This window comes from Diadema antillarum, unplaced genomic scaffold, assembly GCF_040938485.1.
Source record: "Diadema antillarum isolate AM-2024a unplaced genomic scaffold, OU_Dant_1.0 seq00001004_RagTag, whole genome shotgun sequence".
Classification (NCBI taxonomy): domain Eukaryota; kingdom Metazoa; phylum Echinodermata; class Echinoidea; order Diadematoida; family Diadematidae; genus Diadema; species Diadema antillarum.
In genome coordinates, this window is record NW_027271842.1 from 520,163 (window position 1) to 536,642 (window position 16,480).

General features: G+C 38.4%; 1 protein-coding gene across 1 annotated transcript in view; it reads left to right on the forward strand.

The window, feature by feature from the left end:
- LOC139742545 (glutamyl-tRNA(Gln) amidotransferase subunit A, mitochondrial-like) overlaps nucleotides 1-16,122 on the forward strand; it is a 75,686-nt gene extending 59,564 nt beyond the window's left edge. Inside the window, exon 11 of the mRNA XM_071653078.1 lies at nucleotides 15,162-16,122. Coding sequence (XP_071509179.1) covers nucleotides 15,162-15,376 — 215 coding nt within the window. The 3' untranslated portion in view covers nucleotides 15,377-16,122. The remainder of the gene's footprint in view (nucleotides 1-15,161) is intronic.
- Nucleotides 16,123-16,480: the final 358 nt, after the last annotated feature.

A 16,480-nucleotide genomic window follows, 5' to 3' on the forward strand; every position in this document is an offset into this window, starting at 1 on the left:
AAAGACAACCTTCTTGGAAGTTTGATGACCTGACATCAATTTTCAGTAGCCCCAGGGCCACCAGGCCACTGCTAATGTCGAGTCATGATCTGTACTATGCATGTGATGTGTAAAATATGTAGTGTGAGGTGACTGTACGTTGCGGAGGCATGAATGAAACGTAGATTGAGAGTCGTTCAACACCTGTAGAGTTTCTTGGCAGAGAACGTGTCTCTGAGCAGTCCGGCAGGCCCGGGCACATCTTGATGCATCAGAGTGAGAAGACACCTGTTATGTAACTCTTTATGTGCCACGTTAACACACCCAACTCAGTCAACGACATGCCAAGTTTGCTCAAATGCACAAACCCGCCCAAACCAAATGATAAATAGCCATACACAATGACAGCACCTATTTAATCTTGCAATTCCAATCCTGTCACATATAGCTTGCATTTGATTGACTTTCAAGCTGTATTCCCTAGTGGACATTTGCTAGTAAATTCTAAATTTCTGTCACTTTTTTCTGTGCAAAAGTCATGGCTGTACACAAATGTAGCTGTCCTAGTCATTTGAAAGAAAAATAATCATAGATTTGTCACACAATGTACATCGAAGCAAAGCTTGGCAGTTTCTCTACAACTTCACTCATTACATGTCCATACTAACAAAAATCTATGAACATTACATATTTGAAAAACGATTTGTTTTCCCAAAGCATGACTGCATTCCTGTCTAAGAACACTTGGGGGTTCGCACCATGGCACATAACAAGGGCGGATCCAGGAATTCCGTTAAGAGGGGGTGCCTCTACAAAATAAAAGTCTTCTTTTCTTTTGTTTTTGCAAAAAAAATAAGGGGGCGCACCCGATGCGTTCCCCCCTGGATCCGCCACTGCATAAAGAGTTAATAGGAGAATTTCCTCAAAAGAAAAAGAAAAAAAAAATGTGTGGTGCACGCAAGGCCATCAAACCATCAATGCCATGGTTGACCATTCACAGGAAAGCATCCAGATTATTGCATTTCCAACCCTCTCCGCCTCCCGATGATTCGTGCCTTTAGGAGGGGGATGTACCATCCTGAGCATTAATTGCAAGGTAGAGTGTCTCTGAAGTTCACTCATGCACATGTACTTATTCTTCTTGCAGAGGTGACAATGGCCTGTAGGATAACTAGAAAGTTTTTGCTTCTGTTCTCTGAAAATGCATAAGATTTGGAGGAAGCAAAATGTCATCTATTATCTGTTATGTAGTTTCTCCTATGGAATTATGTGAGAAAAATAATTTAGTAAGTAATGTGTGTAATTCGTTTCTTTCTTTTCAGTGATTGAGGGATTTTTCTCTCTTTTCAAGACCTCTTCTAACTGCAGCTCAGCAAAATTTTCTTTGTATAGAATGCTGACATGAAGAAGATGAAAGGATTTGCAACTACATGTATGCGTACACGTAACTTTTTAAAATAGGTGTTTTAATAGGGCAGTGTGCAGATTGTTTGATACTACATTTTTTTTTTTTTTAAAGTGGAAAAAATAGAGAAACTCCCAACGTTTGAAAGCAGTCTGTGTTAATTGAGCTGTTTTTTAGAGAGAGAGATACAGTATTGACTCTTTTCGTTTTCCTCTGTATAAATTGCTTCATAATTGTAGTGCATGTATTTCTATGCAACAGGAACCTGTCCTGAGTACTGTGTTACACTATGTGATAGGAAAAAGAGTTTAAGTGGACATTGTTCTCATTGCAGTCATGCCATATTCAAAAGGCTTCCACACCCAAATTTCGGTGAAATGTATTGTGAAATGTCACAGGAAGGGCAATAATCTTTTCAAAGCTTGTTGCTGTTTTTTGGGTTTTTTTTGTTTTTTGGGGGGGTCAAGTTGAAATGCTTTGTTAATAGATGAAACTCTGTACTGCCCAAGTTTGTTTGTTGCTTTTGAACTCTGATAAATCCATATGGTCATTCTGATTATCTGTAGTCAGTCTCTGCTATCTCAGCTAATTTTGATATGCAAACTGTAATCTCTTAACGTCTTGAGTGTCCGTTTTACTCCCTCTTTTCTTTTGCAACATGACATTATCTTTAGTTTTAGCTGACGCATGCGTGGTGATCTTCTCAGATTAACAGCCAGCTGCAAGCCACAGCCTCGAAAGCTGCCAGCTGTTGTCCACACCGAAATCTAGTCTCCCCTCGTACTGTGTGAAAGAACACGGTTTGTAGGCCCGTTCACACTTGTGGTGAAATCCTGCAGTATTTCGCGCGATATCTTGTATTTTAAGTGCAAAATAAAATGTGAAATACCTCCTGAAAGTATCACAAAATGTAGTGGTATTTAGGATAATAAGTCAAACTTTGTATGACATATATCTATACATGCTTTTTTGAGTGTGAATAGTATCAGGAAATACCGCCAACAACCATTCTGTGGTATACTGTAAATGCTGAATATTTCGCGAGGTTCTTATTTTCTCAAATTTTGCAAGTCTGCTGCTTTTTGCAAATTAAAAAAAAACATACAAAAACATCAACTCTGATCCCGACATGAATGTGACACACACACACGCACATATCTCCGTTCAGTCCTTTACTCAACAATCGTGAATTTAACCACTCGCAAAATTGTCAGAAAGTCCCGTTTCACAATGAATGAGACTTGCTAAATATGAGGCACATGTGACCAGACACACTTCCTGTCCTATCAATGTAGGATATATCTGTACGCGCATTGCTTACCTCAGAGAGGCTTATCATTATCATTATTATAATAATAATAATAGTGAGACTCTTATAAAGCGCACATTTCTACCTAAAAAAGATACTCAAGGCGCTATAGAACAGAGTACATATTGTGTCACGTTACAACAGTATCACAGAAAATAATAAGACAATATCTCCGTTCAGTCCTGTACTCGACAATTATTGTTATTATTATTATCATTATTATTATCATTATTATTATTATTGTTATTATTATTATTATCATTATCATTATTATTATTATCATTATCATTATTATTATCATTATTGTCATTATTATTATTATTATTATTATTATTATTATTATTATTATTATCATTATTATTATCATTATTATTATCATTATTGTCACCATTATCATTGCTACTACTACTTCTACTACTACTATCATCTTAGGGAGGTGTAATGTCAGGCCAATAATACCATGGTACTTTTCGAATGAGAACGATACCAGCATTAATTGCTATGAATAGTATGATATGACATATTTTAAGAATGGTGACAGCATTTTACTTTGGTATTTAAAACCATGATACTTCAAATGTGAATGCACATAGTGATGTACATTATTAGGTCATGGTGTCATGATACAGCCCTTGTAAATTGTTTGTCATATTCCAAATTCACCCGGAGCTAGTCATTGCTTCTTATCACTACACCCAGATAATCATAAATGTGACGTTTGGATATTGTTTGATTTTTAATGCAAAATGTGTAAACAAGTGATCTACATTGTCAAAGTTGTTCAAAGTATTTGAACAGTTTATGATAAGATTATCTTTACAATATACAAATGACGCACAGGTCTGAGTGCATCAGTCGGAATTGTGTGCATAAGGTAACTATGGAATGCTTAACCCAAGAGGCGAAGCCGAGTGGGTTTAGGCTAAATTCCATAGTTACCGCATGCACAATGTATTCCAACTGACGCGCGAAAAGACATGTGCGTCATCTGTGTTATATAGAATGGGGGATTTTCTTGCCAAAAATAAATTTTTCTATCTTGTTACCTGACAACAAATTTACTGGATGCATTTCCTTTTGGCTTGCCGTAGACGAGAGCCCGAAATCATGCATCCTGTATTTACTGGATGCATAATTCTTTCAAAACCATGCATCCAGCATTTACTGGCTGCGTGATTTAGCCAATAGGCGTCTCGAACTGAGTGCGCAAACCTTTGTTACAAGTGCGCATACTCTTGCTACAAGTGCGTGGTAGCATGTTTACCACTGTGACTCAGTGTGTGGCCAGTACAAAATCAACACATAGCTCTTGACCAATGAGATCGCAGGATTCTCGCTATGATACCCATTCTATAACTATCTGTGTCTTTTTTAATTCTTTGTCTTTAATAATAATTGTACATGAATTTCTTTAATGATGTCTTGTGCAGGAAGGACCATTTGATCTCTTTTCCATTGTCCCTCCCTCAACCCCCCCCCTCCCCCTCCCCCCCCCCCCAAAAAAAAAAGAATAAAATTATATAATGTATAAACAACAAGTAGGTCAAATGTCCTGGTTGGCTTTAAAGTATTTTCAGACTTTGAATCAGAGCAAGCGCAATTAGTGAAGCTGTGAGGCAGTACTGCATAAAGGAACAGAAGATGAATTGACCTGAAAGAACATACTGGGGAGGGGGTGAACCATTGGTTTGAGGGAGCAACAGGTGGGGGATTACTGCTAAGGCAGGGGGTAATCTCTCTAAACTTGTCATACCCCCATCGGTATCATGGCAGCCTCCTTTAAAGGGGGAGACTGCTCCATGTTCAAAGTGACCTTTAATCAAAAGAGTAGGATTGAAATATAAACTGAGGAGGGAGAAGTTAATTTATATTACACAAAGTATAATATACAGTATGTCCCAAAAAAAAAATACAATCAGATTTGCAATGATAACACACTATATGATTAAACTGTCTAAAGCTACTTCAAGGCTTTAAATATGACATCTTAGCTCTATTTTGCAGAAAACCCCTTTCAATTTGGTTAAGCGGTGACAGAGAAATGTGGATTGTTGTAAAGCATGTCATGAGTCTGATTCTTCCACGTTTAGCACTTCGATGCTCTTGTGTGTGAATACAATAGACAAAACTTGGAGGGAAGAGATTCCTGACATCCTCTACAAAATTCCTCATTTCTCTTTGACCACTGAAGCAAATCGAATGGGATTTTCTGTAAGATGTGGGCAATGAGTTAAAGTTTCATACTTTGAATTTATATTTAGATTGATTCACTATTTTTAAAGATATCATTGCGGAGCTCCCGTTGTAATTTTTGGGGGGACATACGGTACTGTAAAAGTTTGGGATTTTCGTGAGAGTTACATATTTTCATGAAATGGTAATGTTGATGACAACTGCACGTCCAATATGCAAATGAGACAAGACAATGATGTCATAAACTTGCAACAGTCCTGTCTCTCTACACACACACACACACACACACACACACACACACACTCACACACACACACACACACTCACACACACACACACACACACACTCACACACACACACACACACACACACTCACACACACACACACACACACACTCACACACACACACACACACACACACACACACACACAAAGTGAAAAACTTGTTTTGGTCAATATCTCATGAGCTACATTGTACATTGTACAACCCCTTTCCCTTGAAAGTCACCGGGGTACAGGATATCCTTCATTACTGTAAAACACAATACAATATTTTTGCACCATGTTATTCGCAGCATGAAATTTTCACGAGTTGCCTCTAACAATCAATGCATATAGTGTAGACCAGGGCCCCGTTTCATAAAACTTGCTATCAGTGACATGTTGTTATAGCTGTGGCAAGCTGCAGAAATCTTTGCATCTGATTGGCTGAGAGCAAATTTGTTATAGAAGTGTGGCAGTTGTCACTGATAACAAGTTTTATGAAATGGCCCCCAGATCTGTAGCGTGCATTTTAATTTCGCAAAACTCGGCTCTCACGAAATTCACAAAATTAAAATGCACACAAACATTCCTCGTTTTACAGTATTTCAAAAAAGGAAAAGGAAATTTAAAGAAATCTTTGCACACAGGTCAAAAGACGCTGATTAGGCGATGACATTATCATGTCATCTAATTTGCATATTTGGCTGCAACCAGTATCACAATTTTGTAAAACTAACGTGAAATATTTTTATTTCATGGCCAATTTGCCTTTAAACAAGTTATACAATTCTGTTTGTTTTAGAGTTTCATTCACAATGCTAGGAAACTGAAATTTTTGCAGTATTCTCTTTAGAATTTATTTATATCATTTTTCTGTAGTGATGTCACAAACTGTTGTCAGTAGTATTCTCATCCAGCAATTAGTGGCGGGACCAAAACTTTAAGAATTCCTAACTTTTGAATGAATTGTGTGATTTTCCTCAAACTCCATACCAATGTGTTCTACCAGGTAATGATATTACTGCATTCACTCAGTCCACATATATATTTGGATATCATTCCCTTTAAGAATATTGATAGACCTGTGGTATGCAATATTATCTGCTGATGTTGCTTCCTGTTTATTCTATGCCTTTTTAGAACCAAGTGTTTGCAGTTCTCTGTTCAGTATTTTTCCTCGAAAGATAAAATCATGACAAAGAGTCTGAATCATCTTGCCGACCAGATTTAATATTGATTCATGCTCTTGGTATAAAACCCACAGGTGATGTCATCCTTTAAAAAAGATACTGTTGAACTTTGAAATGTTATATTTGCTGACTGAGACGTTGCAATGATATTCAAATTGATACAAGAAACACTTGAGCTTACGAGCATGAAGGACACTTCCCACTACTATCAAAATGAACATTATCTTGCTTATGACCAGTTACGTGTTGTTTGAAGGTTTGCATGGTGAAGTAAATGAGGAAGAAAGATTTGCGGTGACACCATGTGTATGTAGTCCTTAATCGGATCGCTGTTTGGCAGAAGAGCCTAGAAAGAGGAGAAACGAACAGGTAAGCGACATTCTCCTCTTTCTAGGCTCTTCTGCCAAACAGCGATCCGATTAAGGACTACATACACATGGTGTCACCGCAAATCTTTCTTCCTTATGACCGGTTTTCGTCAATTTGATTTATTCATATATATATATATTTAGGCCTACTATACTGTCAAGGGGAAAAACTGTGTGTAGTAAATCCAGCCAGTCACAGGTTTATTTCTGTTTTGTTTTTGTTGTTGTTACTGAAAACTTAGCAATTATTTGAACTTAGGAAACTTCTACTTTTTAATATTTTGATCTTTGATGGCAAAGTCATGTGCGTAATTTGGGGGAGTGTTTATGCGTACACCTTCAGACTCATTCCTGTCGTACATTTAATTCACTGTATATGATTAAAGATGGTATACATGTATATTGATTTGACTTTGAGTATTCTCTTTTCAAAGATTACAAGGTCAGCCTCTGATCAGGTATGATAGGTATTTATCATTTTGGGGATATTATTTTGTTTTTGTTACTTTTTATTCACTTTAGTATGTGGATTTTTGGAGATCAGCGTGGTGTTGGTTTGAGTAGGAACGTGTGAAATGATGAGTCTAAATAGATCATTAAGACAACGATCTATTGAGTTTACTATGGAAATTCTGTTTTCGGGGATTATAAGGTCAGCCTCTGATCAGGTATGATAGGTATTTATCATTTTGGGGAAAATAGTGCCTTTTGTTACTTTTTATCCACTGAAGTATGTGGATTTTGGGAGATCAGTATGCTGTTGGTTTGAGTAGGAATGTGTGAAATGAATGAGTCTAAATAGATCATTGAAGATAGTTTATTGAGTTGACTATGGAAATTCTGTTTTCAGGGATTATGAGGTCAGCCTCTTATCAGGTAGGATTGGTATTTAGCATTTTTGGGATGTTATTTTGTTTTCATTTCTTTTTATGCTTTCAAGCATTTTTTTTTTGGAGATCAGCATGTTGCAGGATTGAGTAGGAATGTGTGAAATGATGAGTCTAAATAGATCATTTGAGATGGTTTACTGGGTTGACTATAAGTATTCTATTTTCAGGGATTATAAGGTCAGTCTCTGATCAGGTGTGACAGGTATTCACATTTTGGGGATATTTTGTTTGTTTTCCTTTTCCTTCTCAAGTGTGCAGATTTCTGGAGATCAGCATGGTGTTGGTTTGAGTAGGAATGTGTGAAATAACGGGTCTAAATAGATCATTAAAGACAGTCTACTGAGTTGACTTGAAGATTTCTTTTTTTCAGGGATTATAAGGTCAGGCTCTGATCATGCAGGTATTATAGGTATTTATCATATACTATAGGGGTTTTGATTTTTATGCCTCCGCCACGAAGTGGTGCCGGAGGCATTATGTTTTCGGGTTGTCCGTCCGTCCGTCCGTCCGTACGTCCGTACGTACGTACGTCCGCTTTTGTTTATGCGATAACTTGAGTAATATGTACTGGAATTTTACCAAACTTGGTCCAAGTATGAAGTATGATGGGGCAATGATTTGATTAGATTTTGGGTGAAATCGGCTGAAGGTCAAAGGTCAAAGGTCAAGGTCAAATCATGAAATTGTATCCGTTTACGTGATAACTCAAGACTGGATAGAGCAAATTTCACCAAACTTTGTTGGAGGATGATGTATGATGGGACAATTACTTGATTAGTTTTTCAGTGAAATCGGACAGAGGTCAAAGGTCAAAGATCAAGGTCAAATCCTTAAATGTATCTGTTTACGTGTTAACTCAAAACTGGATGAAGCAGCTTTCACCAAACTTGGTCCAAGGATGATGTATGATGGGACAATTAGTTGAGTAGATTTTAGTGACATTGGCAAGAGGTCAAAGGTCAAAAGGTCAAGGTCAAATGCTACAAATGTTGCAATTTCCCCCATATCTATGCAATGCCCGAAGGTATTTTCTTGAAACTTGGTGTGGACATGTACTACTGCGTGAAGATTCTCCAGAGAGAGTTTCATGTCATAAGGTCAAAGGTCAAAAGGTCAAAAGGTTAGGTGAAAATGTTGCAATATCACTTTTCTCACAAATGGTTCAATGTATCTTCGTGGAACTTGGTACATACACATGTACTGTCTGGCAGGGATTATCTAGGGAATTTAGGGGTCATGGGTCAATAGTCAGGGGTCAAAGGTCAAGATCAACTTGTCAAAATTTTACTATTTCCCTCATATACTAGTATATGCAATGCTTGCATTATTAGTTTCAAAACTTAATACATGCATTACCTAATGGAGATTCTCCAGGAAATTTCCAGCCAGAAGGTCAAAGGTCAAAGGTTAAGGGTCAAATGCCCCCCCCTCAAAAAAAAAAAAAAAAAAAAATCTATTTTTTACCATCATCACACTCTTTCTTCATACCTTGGAAATTACTCAATGCATAAACTTCCCCCAAATTCCCCAAATATGTGTGTACCCGCACTCTTAGAAAATTACAGCAAACCCAGTTCAAGACATTTCTGACAAACCTGTCATTTCAATATTTTGCCAGTTATGTGAAACTGTCATGGATCACACATTGTGAAGACATTGTACTATACGCCTATTGGGAGAATAATGCATTATAGCGGAGGCATCAGTCGCCATAGCGACATTTCTAGTTTTTATTACTTTTTCCCCCTCTCTAACGTGGTTTTTCGAGATCAGTGTGGTAGTGCTGGTGTGAGTGGGAACGTGTGAAATGGATGAGTCTCACGCTCAGTGCATGATTTAGGCTGGGGCAGCCCAGCTGCATGTTAAATCTATTTAAAAGAGAGTGTGCATGTCAGATGGCTGAGGCACTGCCTCTTCGCGCGAGGATCATTAATGAAGGAGATGACACGTTTCCATGCCTTCACATCAGGTGATCCCCCACGAGCCCGGCGTGTGCGTCAGGGTCAGCCGCTGAGCCGCCGCAGTCTAACCAACCTCTCCGTCCGTGAGTCACCGACTCGCGAGGCAGGAGTCTACTGCGCTGTGAGGTACAAAGTGCTGCATCGTAAATCGCAGTTCAACATACGTGTCCATGGCAGCTGTGACACACCAAAAAGTTTGAAAGTCTTTTCCGTGTTTAAGCTGAATTTAAAGGGGAAGTTCCCCCTAAAAAAAAAGATAAAAAACATTAAGTGAATTGAATGAATGCAGACAGATTTGCAAAATGCTCCGTGGAATTTGAGGATAATTAGATGACAGAGATTAATTATCAGCCTTCTTTTGTTTGTGATGTCACAACAGTGGAACTATTACACTTTATGTATGAGTGAAATATAAAAAGGAACTCCCAATCTTCATTATTTATGAAAAATGTATGCTCCGTCAGCGTACATTGTACCACTGACGTACATTAGAACAAACATTATTCTCAATTTATTCTGAAGGAACCGGGTCAAGTGCTGTGTAAACATCCTGGAAGAAGTAAATTAAGTGTCTATTTCCTATCATCATGTTTCTACAGGTACTTTTGTGGAGAGGTAAATTGTAAGATAGTTCCCATTTATAGAGTTAGGCACATGTAATTAGCAATTAACATATTAAAAGTCAACACTCCATCTCTCAATGTGTAGTTTATGAAATCCAAACATTGTATGATTAGGGAAAACCCCAAGACCTCCTGACATCCAGTACAACGTGTAGTACTGGTTGAATGTTGATGACGTCTGCTGATATGAATAGGTCTCTATGAAAATTACAAATTCAGTAATTATTTACTTGAAATTATCAGAATGTAAGTAATGTTTAGTAGATGTTAGTAAATGCTAAGTAATAACTTACTTTTTAGTTACATTGCAACCACTTAAAGCTCTACTCCTAAAAACATCTTCTTCTTTTTTTTTTTGTCCTCCTGTGATGTCATCAGCGGCAATGATGTCAGCTGAAATAAGCGTAACGTTACCTGATGGTATGCATTTTGCTGTAGGCAGGTGCACCAGTTCGCAATGGCAAGACCAGGTTCATACAGTACAATTCTTGCCATACTCACAATCCCGGGACATTTTCTCACACAAATGTGTAATAGCTCTCGTGCTATTATGGTATCTGAGGTGTGTTCTGACACCTGCCTTTTTGCTGTTGTTTATGCAGCATTCAAGGTAAGGTGCACCCTTATAAAATACATGATGATTATTTCGGCTTAATTTTCCTCATGATGTGATGACATCATGAGTGGCAAGACAGTATTTGTTTGGGTTTTCTGTAAGTGTTGATGCATGAAATTGAAAATAGGAATGATAATTTTAAAAAAATCTAAGTTGTTGTGAAATTTGTGAATTTGCAATTTATAAACCTTTACACATCAGGAAAAGTCAAGGTGTGATGGATGTCAGGGAACCTTTAGATAAGAATGTACAGTAAAGTCAGATGGAACAGTGAAGTAATACCTTGATGTCAGCACATAGCAATAATATTTATTTTCACACATCAAGCCACTTCAGAAAGTGTGAGGCGATAACCTCAGTGCCTCTGTCATTGCTAAGCTGCATAATACATGGGTGTGACTCATCTTACTATTTTGTGAAAACTTTTGAAATTTTGAAATTCCATAATAATCTTGGGTTTATATTTCCTTGGCTGATTGTTATGAAACCCAAAAATGTTTCTGTTTGTTTTTAAACTCCAAATCAAATGTAAGCAGAGCAGTGAAGTGGTAGCTCATTTTTGATCCTTTCTGGGCCACAAACCCAAAATGCCAGTGGACAGCCTCCACACACAGTTTTCTGATTGTAACGGAACAGTTAACCCCTTCCATGCCTGGTGCAGATGAACCCTTTTTGAAGTTCCTTGAAGGGTGTAGTTTGCCTGGTAAAATAAATGTAAAGGTGTAGGGCTGAAAGGCATAATGCCATTTGCAGATGAAACCAAAGTCCAGCATTAGTGCTTCAAAATAGTTCTAAAATGTGAGTTTTAGGTATAGAAACAACCAGTGTAACATTTTGAATTAATATAATCAATGTGAAGTATTCTTGTTAGTTGTACAAAATGTGAACAGTGGTTATAATAAAAATGTTTCCAGACTAAACCGTCGACAGTAATTACGGTTTATTGAGAAAAACACTGATATCTCCTTTATATTTCAGGTTTTATTTCGAAATTCTTATGGTAATATGTTTTGTGATACAACTGACCTACACATATGCATCAAATGTGATATCTTGAACATTTTTTAAATCACTGCTCCCAATGGCAAAGAGGACCTTGAAGAATGGTGCGAGTCTGGAGAGGTCTGTTTGCACTGAGAAGTAGAGTAAGAAGGTTAATGCCAAGATGAGAGAAGACTCCTGAAGATGGACAGTCAACTTGCCCAAAACGTCCAGACCACCTCTCACTGTACGCCTCCTCTCTTCCGCCATTGTCTGTTTACAGGACTCCTCAAGAAAGAATAGCATCTAGTCTTTAAAGGGGATGGCTAGTAACTGATCAGTAGGAATCAGTGGGAATGCTGGGAGATGATTGTTCCAATCCTTGTGGGATTCATTTAAGAGTACATTATATATCTATTGTTGTGTGAAAATAATTTGCTTCAGAACGGTCTCATATTCAAGTAATGTGCAGCTTAATGCCCCGTCACTGACCAGGGACTCTAACCTGGAAACATTAAACTGCACATTACTTGAATATGAGACCATTCTGAAGCAAATAATTTTCACACAATAATAGATATATAATGTACTCTTGAATGAATCCCATAGGGATTGGAACAATCATCTCCCAGCATTTCCACTGATTCCCACTGATCAGTTACTAGCCTTTCCCTTTAAAACTGAGTACATGTATCTCTTCTTCTGCCTTGTCTATACTTGTCTTCTTATCTATCCTCCTCTGCCTATCCTCTATCTAACAACCCATATCAATTCTACCGATAGTTTCTTTAATTTCTTTCCAAGAAAGAATACCTCCTTCAGGACTTCCCCTTCTCTTTCCTTCCACATTTCCTCCACTTTGATTTGATTTGATTTGATTTATTCATAAAATGCATATATACATAAATTATGATATAATATGCAAGTAGTTTGTAGATATCGAATATGTCATACACATCATACACATTTTGTGTGGATCATCATAAGCTAACAAAAGCTTGATTGGGATGTCCAGGAGATATGACTCACACAAAATCATTGACAAAAACATTTCTGTAAAAAAAAAAAAAAAAAAAAAAAAAAATGTATTATACATGTTCAGTAGATTCCATAGTTAGGAATGTGATGGTAGGACAAAGAAAGGAAAAAAGATCAAGAGAAAAATAAGAAGAGGGGTGCTGTACATCAACTTTTTACTTTTTTTTTTGCACTTTGTATTATGGGTGAATCACTACGTTGAATACTGGGTAATATTTAATAGGACATTCACGCTACCACAGGAAAATCACAACATTCAAAGTATTGTGACATTTGGCTGAGATTTACAGTACATGGCGACCACTCAAAGTCCCCCAAAACATTGTGATCAATATTACAGACCAGGGTGCAGTGTATTTCGAAATTAACATAAAATTTGCTGTGATATATTAATTGCTATGCTAGTGCACCGCAGCACTTCCACTCATATTCCCCCCCCCCCCCCCTCCAACAGTATACAAAATGTGCAGCTAGCCAACCGGGCTTTTGTGACTTCACTAACTATGAGAGGCAGACTGCCAGGCAAATATTGCATGGGTGTGCGAAAAGTCAGAATATATCTCTAAGTCCATAACTTTGCTATTTTCTGTCATGCATAGTGCAGGGAAAACTCAAAATATCACGCAACTTTTTTAATGTCAGTGTTTTGCAATGAGAGTAGGCCTCTGAACCGGTTGAGGATGAGTCCCGAGTATACTCGGGCAAGTATCTATGGGAAATGTGTGTTGTAGCAAAATCAGCCCATCCACAATGGGTTAACGTTTGAAGAGCTTGTCGCGTAAGGTCATCATTTGTTTTCTTTTTTATGATGAGTAACAGACATTTCATCAGAGAATATGGGTCCTTGTTATGACACTATGACACAACACAGATGTGTTTACATTGTGATGAGATGTAGAAAACCATTTGGTGCTGAAGCTGCATAGACATTAATTTGATGATGGCAGCCTTGAGATGGCAAAACAATGTATCTACATCCATCCTCATTTCCAGTAAATCAAGTTTGAAGTTTCGCAAACCTACATCTCTCTTTCTGTTTTCGTTCAACACTTCATACCTTACTCTAGAAGGTCCAGCAGTATCAGTAATACAGTGAATGCAAATTGATTTCACTAGACCCTTTATTTTTAGAAATATATGTATTTGATCAAAACATATGTTGTTTTGCCGTCTCAACATAACCACATTATTGCTGTTGATACAGCAAAACAACGTAAGTTTCAATCACGGGCGCGTGTATAATGTATTACAACATCAATATGCGTGCACTTCTGCAGCCGCGTGCGGCGCACAGCCTATTACTGCGTAAACATGTAGATGGCAAAACAACATATCGCATGTAGATACGTTGTTTTGCCAAGTCCATACCCGACGTGTGTTGAGCAGGGGCAAGCGTATCACCGCTTACATGTTTATTGCCAAAATTTGAACAATTCCCACCGGGAGGGAGCGTCCTATCTCAGTAACAGAATGGGTTCTGATTTCAAGATTTGGTCAAGAGTTAGATTATACTAAAATAAAGTGAAATATGTGACTAAGTCAGTTTTCATGAATTTTCGACATACCAGGTACATTGTTTTACCATCTCAAGGCCGATGGGCATAAGGTGGATGCCATGTCTAAGAATAAGGTCTCTAAAGTGCTTTGACAGCTCAGAGAGCTTTGGCCATATATGCTAGAAATGTTGAGACAAACAAGAAAAATATAATGTGAGAGTTAATGTTGCTCTTCTGAGCTTCAAATGAGGCTTGTGCTACCTACGAGTTGGTGTTCATGTGGTAAGATGGTAACTTGTTGCTAGTTTGTGTGGGACTGTGGCGAGTATAGATCTTATATCGGCATGTACATATAAATCTTTTGTCATGAAAGTGACAGTGTTTGTGCAGGGTGCTACAACAAATGCGCTTGATGCCTCGCCAGGGGCAGCTGAAACTAACTGTCAGGCAAGTGATATGAATAGTCTCTTGCCTGTTAAAAGCACAAGGCCTTTTCCATTATACCCAGTCAGATATGTGGGAGATATATATCCGATGTGATGACCTGTAGCCTATTGCATAAAACATTTGACCAGAGAAAAACTCTGGTATCAACTGAAAACTCAGGTTAGTGTGATCCGACCATTGACTTTACACTGGACAAATACTGTTCAGCCAGAGTTATTCTCAGGTTAAAAGTTTTATGCAACAAGCCCCTGATGTGTATTTTGGACTATTGTGAGGAAAGAAACAGGAAGATTGTACCGGTGAACAGAACATCAAAAGTTGGGTTCACTCTTTTTCTAAGTTTATCCCTTTCTTTAATCTTTCTGTCCTGGTTTTCTCCATTTTTATCTGCCCCTACAGGGTTACCAGCTGTCATTGTGCCTACCATGCTGTCATCCAGAGGCCTTCCCATTGGTCTCCAGATCATTGGTAGGAGCCACCAGGAGCAGTCCCTGCTGACCGTCGCCAAGTGGCTGGAGCAGGAGGTCCATTTTCCGCACCATGTCCTGGAGGATCACATCGCCGCGGCTGGAGCCAGGCTCCAGCGCGAGGAGTCTGGGACGAGTATGCCGTGACGACTCCGTGCGGAAGGGAACGCCAAGATTTAGTGGGATGGGACTCTTAGACTCTCAACGGTGAGATGCGGTGTTCAAATCTCATCCAGCGGAAACGTCCGTGGAGGAGTGCTGTGAATGCAGAATGAGTTTCCTGTGCCCAGGAGGTGGAGGGAGAAGAACTGTTGTCACCAGCGTTAGGGTGCATTCAAGCACTCTCCTGAAGCGTACCGTACCATACCATACCCGCACCAGTGAAGCACTCAAACGCCCCCAAAGTGTACCATACCGCACCATTCTGTTGCCAAAAGGGACCACTTCTCGATTTGCTTTGAAAGCGTACCATACCATACAAGAAGATGGCATGAGAACAATGCGCATGACGCACATTACTTCATAATGCAAAGGACAATATTCTCTTTGTCCAGGATGCACCGTGTATGTAGTTTAAGCGTACCAGGTGCATCACCCTGCTGCTACAAAAGATATAACCCCTCTGACTGGAGTCCCAAGCTGTCGTGATGTGGTACCATACGGTACAGTATCGTATCAGTGCGGTTCGCTTAGGTTTGTTTTTGAGTGCTCAAATGTGGCTAAATGTTTCAGGAGGGTGTCATTGAAGGATGCCTCGATAATGACATCGCTGTTTGAACATGACACTTTTATGACTCATGTCGCGGTCATCATCAAGCTCAGATTAAACTCTTCTGCTACCTCAGAATGGCAGGAACGAAGAGGACAGTCTCCTATTCTGTAGCTTTCTTTTTGTGTGTTGTGTGTGTGTGTGTGTGTGTGTGTGTGTGTGTGTGTGTGTGTGTGTGTGTGTGTGTATGTGTGCATGTGCAACAGTAGTAAAGAACCAACCCAAACAATGGCATTCTGGGAGACAGTGGTTCACTGTCACTTCCCCAAAATAAAAAAATAAAAATAAAAAAATGAAAAAAATGGTAGGCCTAATGATGATAATATATGCATATATCATCAGCTTGAAACCAGACAGGCACTGTTGCATCTTAAAGATTTGAGCGTAAAAATAAATGAAAAAAAAAATCAATTTTCATTTATAGTGTACTTGATCAAAAATGAGTTGATTTATAAGCATTTTTCTCAATATTTGGTATAAGA